The sequence below is a fragment of the Cervus canadensis genome, chromosome 18 (genome assembly GCF_019320065.1).
Source record: "Cervus canadensis isolate Bull #8, Minnesota chromosome 18, ASM1932006v1, whole genome shotgun sequence".
Taxonomy (NCBI): domain Eukaryota; kingdom Metazoa; phylum Chordata; class Mammalia; order Artiodactyla; family Cervidae; genus Cervus; species Cervus canadensis.
In genome coordinates, this window is record NC_057403.1 from 57,560,800 (window position 1) to 57,573,399 (window position 12,600).

The following is a 12,600-nucleotide window of genomic DNA, read 5'->3' on the forward strand; positions in this document are numbered from 1 at the left end:
CCCCTGACATGTGTGTCAGACTATTTTATATCATTCTATAGCACTCCCTCCAGTATACTTGGCTGGAGAGTCCCATGGATGGAGGAGCCTGGTGGGCTACAGTCCACAGGGTCGCAAAGAGTCAGACATGACTGAGCAACTTCACTTTCACTTTTACTTTCATAGCTCTTAGATGCCCTGTTTTTTTCCCTACTTTTTTCCTTTGTGTTCTAATTTGGTTAATTTCTATTGACCCACCTTCAAGTTTTCTGATTTCCTCCTTCAGCTATGTTAAATCTATTGATCAGTCTATCTGATCTCTTATTATTTTGTTGATTTCTAGCACTTTGCTTGATTATGTCTTGTAATTTCCTTCTCTCCACTGAGTTTTTTTCTCTGATCTTGCATTGTTCATCTTTTCCATTAGAGCTGGTGTCTAGTGGCATCACTTGAGGTGAATCAAATTCAGTCTCTTTCTACAAACACCTGAGATTTGGGGCTAAGTTGTTTTTCCCTCAATATCTGTTCTGTGGTGAGTTCTAGGCAAGTTATGAACATGGGTTTGTCTGGATTTTTGTTGTTGTTCTTGTTGAAAAGCAGTGAGCTGGAATTTCCTTATGGAACTCCCATTATGTATGCATGTTGTTACTCTTAATTATGTTCCACAGGCTTCTTGGGCTGTGTTTATTTTCCTTTATTTTTTTCATTTGTGCTCAGCCTGGACAGTTTAAATTGAATTATCTTTAAATTTGCCAACTATTTCTTCTGCTTGTACACATTCTCTACTGAAACTCTCTAATGAATTTTTCATTAATGTTATTGTGCTTTTTGTCTCCCAGATTTCTTAGGTTGTTTTTTTTTATGTTTTGTGTCTTTTTTTATTTTTCTATTTGTTGAGCCATTGCTGTCCTGGCTTAGTTTAACTCTTTGTCCATAGTTTTCTCTACCTCTTTGAGCCACTTAAGACTGTTGATGCAAAGTCTTTGTCTGGTGATTCCAATATCTTTCCTTTCTTGGGGAAAATTTCTGTTAATTTAGTTTGTGAATGGTCATATTTCTTGTTTCTTTGAATGTTTCATAATTTTTGTTGAAGAATAGACAGTTTGAGTATTATAATGTGGTAACTCTGGAAATTAGGCTTTCCTCACTTCTAAGGATTTGTTTTGTTGCTCATTGTGGACTATTGCTATTTGTTTAGAGGCTTTTCTAAACAGTTTTTATAAAGTATGTATTCTTCATCATGGATGATCTATGAAATCTCTGTTCCTTTAGCATGTGTTAAGCTAGTTGTGACAGATCTCCTTGGTTGCCAGGAGAAGTAAATAAATAATAGAAATAAAAGAAGAAGAGAGGAATTGAGGGAGGGAGGGAGGGAAGAAGGAAGAAAGGAAGCCTCAGATTGGCTCTGTATTGGGACATATTTTCAATGCTTAGCCAGGCCACTTACAACTCTGCCTTAGTCTTCACTTCCTGCATGCATGAAACCTAGAGATTAGCCAGAGGTGAAAGTTTGAGGGCCACCCTCGGTCTTTTCTGAGCATGCATCCTGCCTTGGGAATGTGCGTAGCTTTCTAAATTTCTTGGTACAGTCAGGGTTTTTTGAGTGCCTTAACTCCCCAAGAAAACTCTCCATCTTTTCTTCCCAGGATTTTGTACTTTGTTGTTTTTCTCAACTGTACTCTTTTTCCCCAGTTGGCAGCAGATTATGCAGTTGCTTACGTTGTTTTGAAAGAATTAGTCTGCATAAATGTTTTACCAACCTGAGTAAGTTTCAAGCAAAATAAAAACAAGTGCTTATGTCAGTTCTTCACATAGCCCCTAGACAGGTTAGAACAAACACAACTCTCTGAAGAAAAGGTTTGCTCTGCTCCTTCCGGAACCAAGGACCATGGTTCTATATTGGGAATGTGCGTTGCTTTATTCAAGACTGCTGCTGAGCTGGGGAATGGGTGGGGCAAGGGTAAGTGAAAAAATGACAAAAAAACTTTCCTACTATTTTTGAGTTGGGTTTTTCTTGATTCAGCATTCAGTTTGGTTGTTACAAACCTTGTTTTCCAGAATTCTAAAAAGACTGATTCTGATGGTTTGCTTGATTTTTCAGTGTTTCTGTGGAGAAACAAGCCCTCAGGGCTGCCTCCTCTTCCATTTTTTGCTCTTTATTTTAAGAATCAGTTTCTGAATGTCAATGAGTGCAGCTTTTGTACATTTTCTGGTTTATTAATTTCTACTTTGGTATTTATTCCTTTCTCTTTCTTCCCAGGAGAGTTTGTTTTCTTCCACTGATTACTCAGTGTGGATGTTCAACTCCTTTCTGCTGCCCAACTGTTGATTATGTGCGTCCTCAATTTTTTTTTTTTTATTGTAACTGTAGTTATTTTCTTAGTTCTTTATTTGATGGTTACTTAGGGCCATTATTTCATTTATAAGTGGTTGGGACTTATTTTTAAAATGTGTTATCTAGTATATTAGCATTTTGTGTATTTAGAGATCATAGTTCATAAAATACCTTCTTTTTTGACCTTCATTAGAGGATTTTTCCTCTGATATTTTAGAATTTAATTGATTTTGATGTGTTCTATGGATGATTTTCTTGAAATTTTGTCAAGTTTATTTTGTTTAGAAATTACGCGATTAAAAGTTTGTGTTCATTCAAATACATGCAATATTTACTTGATCAACCATCATATTTATACATCAGATTCTTTATGTCCATATTTTTCATCTGCAGCCTGAAAGTATTAAGTTTTTCAGTTCAAATTATTTCTACCAGTTTTCTGTTGAATTTTTAAAAGTTACTTTTGGATCTGCTATTTGACACAGAAAAATTCATGACTATTATGTATTTATTATTATTATTATTATTATTATTATTTTTTTTTTTAGATATTTGAAATACAACTTTATTCTGATTCTAAACGAAAAGGAATGGGAATGACAGTAACAAACAAGATTCCACCTCTCAATATTGTCATGTGACTATAGCAGTCTTATATTTGAGACTCAAGGAGGAAACAACTGTGTTCCAAAACACCTAAATATGCAGGTCCAAAAAATGAAGGTATTTTTTTTTTTTAAACTGCCACATTCACTCCAAAGCCCATCCATCTCCTTCAGCATCCAAAGATTAAGCACATGTTCTGCTTAGCTATATAATAAAGTGGCAAACACGCTGCACCACTGACATCACAGGACAGTTGCCTATAAAACTAGACTTCTGACGCTGGGCCCCAGCTTCACTTTCTCACAGGTCATCATCTTCATCCGGGAGAGCAGTTGTCTGAGCAACCTCTAAATCGTGCTCGTACTGTGCTGCCAAGGCTGGGTCCATGACCACCTCTGGCGGGGCAAGAGCAGGCATGGCGACAAACTCCAAGTTAGGGTCTCCAATCAATTTTCTAGCAAGCCAGAGGAAGGGCTTTTCAAAGTTGTAGTTACTTTTGGCAGAAATGTCATAGCACTGAAGATTCTTCTTTCGGTGGAAGACAATTGACTTTGCCTTAACCTTTCTGTCCTTAATATCCACTTTGTTGCCACACAACACAATTGGGATGTTCTCACACACTCGTACCAGATCTCTATGCCAGTTAGGCACATTCTTGTAAGTAACTCTTGATGTTACGTCAAACATTATAATGGCACACTGAGCTTGTATATAATAGCCATCTCTCAGTCCACCAAATTTCTCCTGACCAGCTGTATCCCATACATTGAACTTAATAGGTCCTCTGTTGGTATGGAACACAAGAGGATGGACCTCAACACCCAAGGTAGCTACATACTTCTTCTCAAATTCACCAGTCAGATGACGCTTCACGAATGTAGTTTTTCCAGTACCACCATCACCAACCAAAACAAGTTTGAACTGAACTTGGGGTTCTCCTTGGGCAGCCATCGCGATGTTACTTCCAGAAGCGTCTCCGCGCCCGTCTGACTGAGTATTATTTTTTAATTAAAAAAATCTTCCTTCCTATTTAATGCATTTTTGCCCCTCACATTTTACTTTTGATATTCTTTACAAAATTTGATCTTGCCTGATATATTTTTATTTCTTTTAACTTTTATCAGTAAGTGAATAAGTGTATATAATGAGTACTTGAAATTATTAGGATTTCACTAGTTTAGGGATAGGCTACCCACTCCAGTATTCTTGGGCTTCACTGGTGGCTCTGACGGCAAAGAATCCACCTCCAATGCGGGAGACCTGGGTTCGATCCCTGGGTTGGGAAGACCCTCTGGAGAAGGGAATGGCTACCCACTCCAGTACTCTTTCCTGGAGAGTCCCCATGGGCAGAAGAGCCAGGAGGGCTGCAGTCCGTGGGGTCGCAGAGTCGGACGTGACAGCGACCAAGCGCAGCCCAGCGGTGTTTTCCATGAGTGTCTTTTTCTGCTTCAGGACCCAGTCCCGGACACCGCACTGCACTCAGCCGCTCCTCTTCCTCAGTCACCTCCCGTCTATGGCCATATTTTGGTCTTTTTGTATTCTGTAACCTTGACACTTTTCTAGAATGCTGGTCAAGTATGTTGTAGAGTTAGTTCCCTCAGGTTGGATTTGTCAGGTTGGATGTTTAATCAATAGGGTATGGGTTTTGGGGGATTATACCACAGAGCATAAAGTGCCCTTCTCAGTGAATCAGATCAGACTACATATGACAGCAACACGATTTATCACAGGTGATATAACCTTGGTCACTGATATGGGCCAGGTTTCTGCACTGTATAGTTACTCTTTTTTTCTTTGCATACTTTTTTTTTTTTAGAAAGGGATCTTTAAGTGCAGTTACTCAAGGGGAGAGGAATTAAACTTCACCTCTTAAAGGGAGGGGTTTTAATTGGAGGGCATCTGTTAAAACTGCTGTGGTAGTTGGGGAAAATCTTTTCAGGCTATGCAGATATCCTGTTTCTCTTTAAGATTTTACCCACTAATTTTATCATCCATCTGTGGATCTTGTTTGTAGCAATTATTACTGTGGTGCTGTAATGGTGATTTTTCCATTTCCCTTATTCTTTTTACATTTATTATGTCAAATTGTTCTATGAGGAATATTTGTCTCTTATCCTACATCTGTTTGTTTCAGAATCAGCAAACACTTTGTGCAGTGGCCCAGAGAGCAATGATTTTAGTCTTTGTGGGCCATGCAGTTTCTGTCACACAACTAACTGCTTGTGTAGCATGAAGCAGCCATAGTTAGTACATAAGTGAGTGGGTGTGATATGTCCTAATGAATCTTTATTCTTAGAAACAGACCCTGAACCAGATTTGGCCTGCAGACCAATTCTGATAATTGATTCATTTATCTATATCAGGTGACCTCATGGATATTTATTTTGTTCTTTTAGGTTATGAATGTAGTGCTACCGCTATTTGCTTTTCTCAGATTGTTCCAGCCACTGGGCACTCTTTCATTTTCAGTTGGCTTCTTTGGCACTTCCTCATCAATTGGGGTTTATTGATTGATTAAACACTATCATATTTTCTGGCATTACCAGATCCTCCAGCCTCTTTTTTTAAAAAATGGTTTATTTTTTTATTTTGTGCCCTAAAGAACAAAATGTCTTCTTCCTTCCTTTTCTGCTGAAGGTCCACTTGACTGGTTTTAGACTTCTTAAGTTCACATTATTTATGTTTTCAACTTGTGTACCAATTTGGAGGGGGGAAGGCTGGGGTGTGAGGTGGGGAGTTTAATATTTTGAAATCAAGAAAGTTGGCAAGAATAGAAATTAAGTTGATTTATTTTCAACCTTTGCTTCCCCCCAAAGAGATCTTTTTTTTTTGACATGCAGACTCAAGATACAGAGATTTCTCTTGTTATTCCTTCTTAGTGTTCTTGTCTTATTTTGATTTTTTTCTCTTTGCCAGGCTTACATTTCTTGGATCTCTGTTAACCCTCCTATGTGTCTACTCTCATTTTCCTCAATGTTTTCTTTAAAAACCTCTGTGTCCTTTTCTTCTGCATTCTTGGAGAGTGTTTCAAGTATGTTGTCTACATCACTGATTTGATTTTCTGCTTGTTGGCTCTGTCCTTTCCTGGTTCCAGTGGGAATTTTATTTCTTTGCTGGCATTTTTTCCTTTGGCTTCCTTACATTCTTTCTTATGTAAATGAGTCTTCTTTCAATTCAATTCCCTTCTCAACCTATTGATTTCATCATCATCATTTATCTTTCTTCCTGTTTCCTCACTCAAAAAGGAGGTCATATTTTCTAGTCTTTGAAATCATAACACAAATGCTATCCAAAAATATACAGTAGTACTTCTAGTGTAATGTTACTGAAAATTTTTAGTTATGATCATGTTCTGGTATGTTTTAGAAGTTTTTATAAATACGTTATTAGGAAATAATGGTCAAGGAGGACATTCATAGATTTTAAGCGAAGGAAGGTCTTCGAGAAAGGAAACCTGACTGAGAATTTTTAGTTATGATCGTGTTCTGGTATGTTTTAGAAGTTTTTATAAATACATTATTAGGAAATAATGGTCAAGGAGGACATTCATAGATTTTTAAGGGAAGGAAGGTCTTCGAGAAAGGAAACCTGTCATGCAGCATTTAAAGAGAACATGATTATATATGCTTTGAACTGTCTACTATGTGCTAGGAAAAGCGACTAAAAGAAAAAGATTTTACAAAATGTCTTAAAACTTAAAAAACCATCAGTTGGAAGTTTATAGTCTTGTGTTCCTTGAAAGCTAGGAGAGCCCCAACTCACTGATTTTTGTCATTAGTCATGATGTTTATAATAGTTTTCGGTGGGATAAAGGAGTTACTAAGTCTACTGTTCTGTCAGAACATCTGTTTAACAGCTGATTGAAAGTCAACAGGAATTTCAGTTCACCATCGTTGCTAAGGGATAGTTCCTTACTTATCACACATAAACTGGTCATACAACCCTCTTATAGCTTAGAAATGGAGAAGGAAATGGCAACTCACTCCAGTATTCTTGCCTGGAGAATCCTGTGGCCAGAGGAGCCTGGTGGGCTGCTGTCCATAGGCCACACAGAGTCGGACACGACTGAAGTGACTTAGCATGCATGCGTGCGTAAATACGTTACCGGTTTTGTCTATGTGCTCTCGATCACAGAGGAGTCCCTGGTTTAGTGTTTTCCAACAGAGTGGGTGTGGGAATTCCTCTTGGTCCTCCCCTCACTTAGATGCTGTTGAGTCCCCCATTCTGACCCTCACCCAGAAGCCAGCTTGAACTGTGTGGCTCTGAGCCGAATTTCTGCCTCCGTTTCCTTAGTGTCGTTCAGCTGCAGGACATGCCGCCTGTTCGTCCTGCCTTATTCTCTGATGAGACAATCTGAAGCAACCACAGTCGTCTAAGCCTGACACAGTCACACCTAGTTGTTTCCAGAACTCACTCCATCTTAATTCTTCCTGAGGCCTCCCCACGTGTGCTTGCGTGATCAGTCCCTTCAGCCATGACCAGCTCTTTGTGACCCTGTAGACTGTAGCCCACCAGGCTTCTCTGTCCGTGGGATTCTCCAGGCAAGAATACTGGAGTGGGTTGCCCTTCTCCAGGGGATCTTTCTGACCCAGGGATCAAACCTGGGCCTCCTGCATTGCAGGCAGATTCTTTACCACTGTTCCACCAGGGAAACCCAAGGACTTCATCCCCCATGTCAGATGATGGGAGCCTGTGCCGTTCTACCTCCAAGGAAGTTGTCCCAGGATACTGAAAGGGTGCAGGTAGAGAGGCCCTCGTGGTTGTGGGATCTGAGGTCCAGGATTCTGGAAATGCTCAGGGATGGCTGCTCTGGTGCATATGTGGGCAGAGAGCCCAAGTGGACATCACCCTCCTTTATTCCTTTTTGGCCTGGCTTTTTGCATTCGGAGGTTAAGATGTGCTAGTAACCCATAGTTTCTCAATCCAACCCCGTCTGGTGTGAGGGGCATTCCTTTAGGAGTCTGGAAAATCTGATCCTGTATTCCTGAGCTGTTGTCATTTTACGTACTCTTTTGGTTTGGTGGGAAGCTGGGAGAGGGAAGATGACTGATAATTGTTCCGTTTCCCTTTGAACTGATGGAGCATGGGAGCAGAGAGGGAGGGAGTTCCACACGGCGTGAGTCAAACTCAGGAGGCCACTGTTCTTTATTGATGTACAGTTGATTTACAATGTTCTGTTAGTTTCAGGCATGCAGCAAGCTGATTCACTCATACGTATATATCTATTCTCTTTCAGATTCTTTTCCATTGTAGGTTATTATGAGATATTAAATATAGTTTCTTGTGCTATACAGTAGGACCTTGTTGTTTATCTGTTTTATTTATACTAGTGTGTATCTGCTAATTCCAGACTCTGAATTTATCCTTCCTCCCCACCTTTCCCCTTAGGTAATCATAAATTTGTTTTTTTATGTCTGTGAGTCTGTTTTTGTTTTGTAAATAAGTTAATTTTCATTATTAATTTTAGATTCCACATACAATTGATATCATATGGTATTTGTCTTGGTGTGACTTTCTTCTCTTAGGGTGATAATCTCAGCATCCATCCAGGTTGCTGCAAATGGCATTCTTTCTTTTTTTATGGCTGAGTAATATTCCATTGTGTGGAATATTGTGTGTCTCCATCTGCTTTATCCATTCATCTGTTGATGGGCATTTGTTTCCATGTCTTGGCTATTGTAAACAGTGCAGCCATGAATACGTGGTGCCTGTATCTTTCCAAATTCGAGTTCTCTTTGGAAGGCCACTTTTAAGCCCTGTAAAGATGCTGTGAGTTTTCTGGGACCTGGCAGGTGTTGGGGAGCATCAGAAGCGACAGATACACCATTAGCCTCAGTCAGGTTGGGCTCGCTGAGTAAGGCTGGGGAGTGGGTATGGTGTCATCGTTGAAGGCATGGGGTCTGGAGCTCAGATGTTCTGGACCAAGTCTTAGCTGTCCACTGCTTGACAGAGGTGGACAAAGTCTTTAACCTCTGGGTGCCTCAACTTTGCCTTCTATAAGAAAGAGGATAAAGTTACCTACCTCGTTTGGCTATTTTGAAGATTAAATGAGTTAATGTGTGTAATGTTAACCTACCGTACAGCGATCATGTATGACAGTGGCTGGCGCTTGGTCAGTGCTGAGTGAATGTCAGGTGAGGCTGCTGTTAATCTCGTCTCCCTGCCAGTGGGCAGCCGAGGAGGCTGTCCTGCTGCCCGGAGAGGCCTCTCGTGTCCAGATTTTCTCCGACTCTGAAGGTCCCGTTCCTTTTCAGAGGAACCTCCCTGCCCATCCGGTTTGAAGTAGCCATTCTTTGTCACAGCCCCTTTCTCTTCACCATCAGAGCACTTTTCGTAGTTATCACCCCCTGAGACTCTGTCCTGCCCCGCTGAAGCGCTTTGTTTCCCGTGGCCTGTGGGCACCGTCCTGGCATCTGCGGGTTCACCGTGGCCTGCGGTGCCTTGTGTATGGGCTCATTAGGGTGTCGGGTGAACATCATGAAGCGGTCTTCCTCCTCAGCGCCTGTTTCTTTGCTTTGCTGGTCCACATGGTTGGCAACTTGCTTGATTGGTTCCAGTGGCTTCCCACTGGTGTAGCCAGTGGCCAAGAACTCCTGCCGAGGAGTCAGACGAGCTATTGTTCCAGTCTTGGCTGACTGCCTGCTGACTGTGTGATGGAGGGAACGTTATCTACCTTCTCTGAGCCTCCTCGGCTGTCAGTGGTGGGAATGCTCCTCAGGGGAAAGCTTGGGTGGAAAGATGAAATCTAACGCCTTATAAGTTCTAAGTACAGTTCCCAGCATGTTCACTTAGCATGTACCACTGAAGGTGACTGGCATCATCCTGTTCCTAAGGACACAGCCGTCCACTTGTCATTGCAGCGTTGGTAATAACTGCCTCAAAATCTCCCTGCCCCCACCCGCAGTAGAATACCATCTGTATCAGCTGGGATCGCAGAGGGGAAATGTTAATTAATGATTTGGTTGAACTCCAAGGAATCGTTCAGGGCCTCAGATTGTTTACCTTTGAAAAGAGAGGGTGGCAGGTGTGTGGGCATGCACTTTTTTAATAGCGTTCGTGCATTTGTGGGTAGGGCTTCCCCTGCGGCTCAGCTGGTAAAGAATCTGCCTGCAATGTGGGAGACCTGGGTTCGATGCCTGGATTAGGAAGATCCCCTGGAGAAGGGAAAGGCTACCCACTCCAGTATTCTGCCCTGGAGAATTTCATGGACTGTATAGTCCATGGGGTCACAAAGAGTCGGATACAACTGAGTGACTTTCACATGCATTCATAGGTAACTGGTTAAGGGAACTGACAATTGTGTCCATTTAGAAGGTGAGCTTCAGGTAGTGCAGGAGGGCTGTGCGGGTAGGGTGGGGATTCAGGAGCAGAGCTGCCATCACCTGGGGGCCCAGGTCTCTGTTTTCAACAGGTGCAAGCAACTCCTGCAGCTCAATTCCAGAAAAATAAATGACCCAATCAAAAAATGGGCCAAAGAATTAAACAGACATTTCTCCAAAGTAGACATACAGATGGCTAACAAACACATGAAAAGATGCTCAACATCACTCATTATCAGAGAAATGCAAATCAAAACCACAATGAGGTACCATTACACGCCAGTCAGGATGGCTGCTATCCAAAAGTCTACAAGCAATAAATGCTGGAGAGGGTGTGGAGAAAAGGGAACCCTCTTACACTGTTGGTGGGAATGCAAACTAGTACAGCCACTATGGAGAACACTGTGGAGATTTCTTTAAAAACTGGAAATAGAACTGCCATATGACCCAGCAATCCCACTCCTGGGCATACACACTGAGGAAACCAGATCTGAAAGAGACACGTGCACCCCAATGTTCATCGCAGCACTGTTTATAATAGCCAGGACATGGAAGCAACCTAGATGCCCATCAGCAGACGAATGGATAAGGAAGCTGTGGTACATATACACCTTGGAATATTACTCAGCCATTAAAAAGAATTCATTTGAATCAGTTCTAATGAGATGGATGAAACTGGAGCCAATTATACAGAGTGAAGTAAGCCAGAAAGATAAAGACCAGTACAGTATACTAACGCATATATATGGAATTTAGAAAGATGGTACCGATAACCCTATGTGCAAAACAGAAAAAGAGACACAGATGTACAGAACAGACTTTTGAACTCTGGGAGAAGGCGAGGGTGGGATGTTCTGAGAGAACAGCATTGAAACAAGTATACTATCAAGGGTGAAACAGATCACCAGCCCAGGTTGGATGCATGAGACAAGTGCTCGGGGCTGGTGCACTGGGAAGACCCAGAGGGATGGGATGGGGAGGGAGGCGGGAGCGGGGATTGGCCTGGGGAATACATGTAAATCCATGGCTGATTCATGTCAATGTATGACAAAAACCACTACAATATTGTAAAGTAATTAGCCTCCAACTAATAAAAATAAATGAAAAAAAAAAAGATTAATGAACAACAACAACAAAAACAGGGGCAAGGAGTCAGGGACAGTGGAGGAGGCTGGGGGAGCTTCAGGGAAAGAGATTTTCCAGAGAGAATGTTGCAGTCATTTAACACTCGAGTCCTAAATAACGTGGGCTTTTGTTATCCACAGAACAGATTAGCTTTCTGGTTCTATTTGAGGCTTTCCTGAGAAGAAGAGGAAAAGAGCGTCAGAAAACCTGTATGGGGATGTAAAGAAGGAGATTAGGTCCCAGGAGATGGTGCATTCAAAGTCTCAGGGGGTGTCTGGGGGCCAGATTTCCTCTGAGCGCCTCATGGGCGTTTTGGTCTTTCAGAAAAAGCAGTTGCTTTTCTAAACCTGAAAAAAAAAAACTGTTGATTTTTTTTCCTGTTTTTTACAAAGTGTGTAAACTGTAGGGAAAAAAAAATGTATATAAAAGCACTCTCGTCACCTGAAGTTTTATACTTCTCAGAGCGGTTCCACTGGTCTTGTAGTGCTTTGTGATTGATGTTCAAGACACTTTACTTTCTCATCACACCTCATTCCTTTTAATTCTCCCGACAACCTTGCGAGAAGCTCTTATTATTATTATTACTCTCTCTGTTTAATGGATGGGGACAGGGAGGCACAGAGAGGTTAGGCAACCTGCCCAGGGTCACGTTTATACAAAGTGGACGAGCCAGTAGTTTTTCTCCTGTACGTCAAGCTAGTAATGATCCTGTTAATACTGCTCATTGTTGGTACTGGGTTAATTTAAGTAGAAATGACTGTCAAGTCACCCAGTAGCTTTCTGGATAGGACCGAAGGTGGAAGCAGTGGCCTTTCTGTCCCCCATAAAGCCAAATGTGACTGAATCCTCCAGTAACCAGTAACCAAGAGGGAAGAAAACCAGCTGCTCTCTCAGTGTGGCCCCAAGTAGCCATGTAGACACCGCACCCTTGCTGACCAAAGGCTTCTTGAGCCGCCCTCCTCAGCACGGCATCTCCCCTACTCAGAAGGACTTACCTAAGTAGGTGGACTCTCCTAGGGAGGAGCTGAATGCCCTCAGGATGTCTGTTCTGCTGGGTGGGGACACATTGTCTTCAGCTACTACCCAGGTTTGCATTCACAGGAGGATATGCAAGGTGAAGTGACCTTTACCCTGGAATGCTAAACACCTTATTTGTATATTCTCCACAGTTGCCCTAGGTGGTAGGTGCTGTTATTTCCCTCTTGCTAGGCAAGTCATCTGAGGCCCAAAGAGATT

General features: G+C 41.7%; 2 protein-coding genes across 2 annotated transcripts in view; one reads left to right on the plus strand and one right to left on the minus strand.

Annotated features, from left to right (window-relative positions):
- CDYL2 (chromodomain Y like 2) overlaps nucleotides 1-12,600 on the plus strand; it is a 161,906-nt gene that overhangs the window by 90,419 nt on the left and 58,887 nt on the right. The gene's annotated exons all lie outside the window — the stretch shown is intronic.
- On the minus strand, nucleotides 2,850-3,909 carry LOC122420276 (GTP-binding nuclear protein Ran-like). The gene has a single exon (XM_043435236.1). The coding sequence runs from the start codon at nucleotides 3,869-3,871 to the stop codon at nucleotides 3,221-3,223; it is 651 nt and encodes a 216-aa protein (XP_043291171.1). The 5' UTR covers nucleotides 3,872-3,909; the 3' UTR covers nucleotides 2,850-3,220.

Excerpts from the sequence above, each read along its gene's own strand:
- LOC122420276 (XM_043435236.1), bottom strand. The coding sequence starts at position 3,871 with ATGGCTGCCCAAGGAGAACCCCAAGTTCAGTTCAAACTTGTTTTGGTT.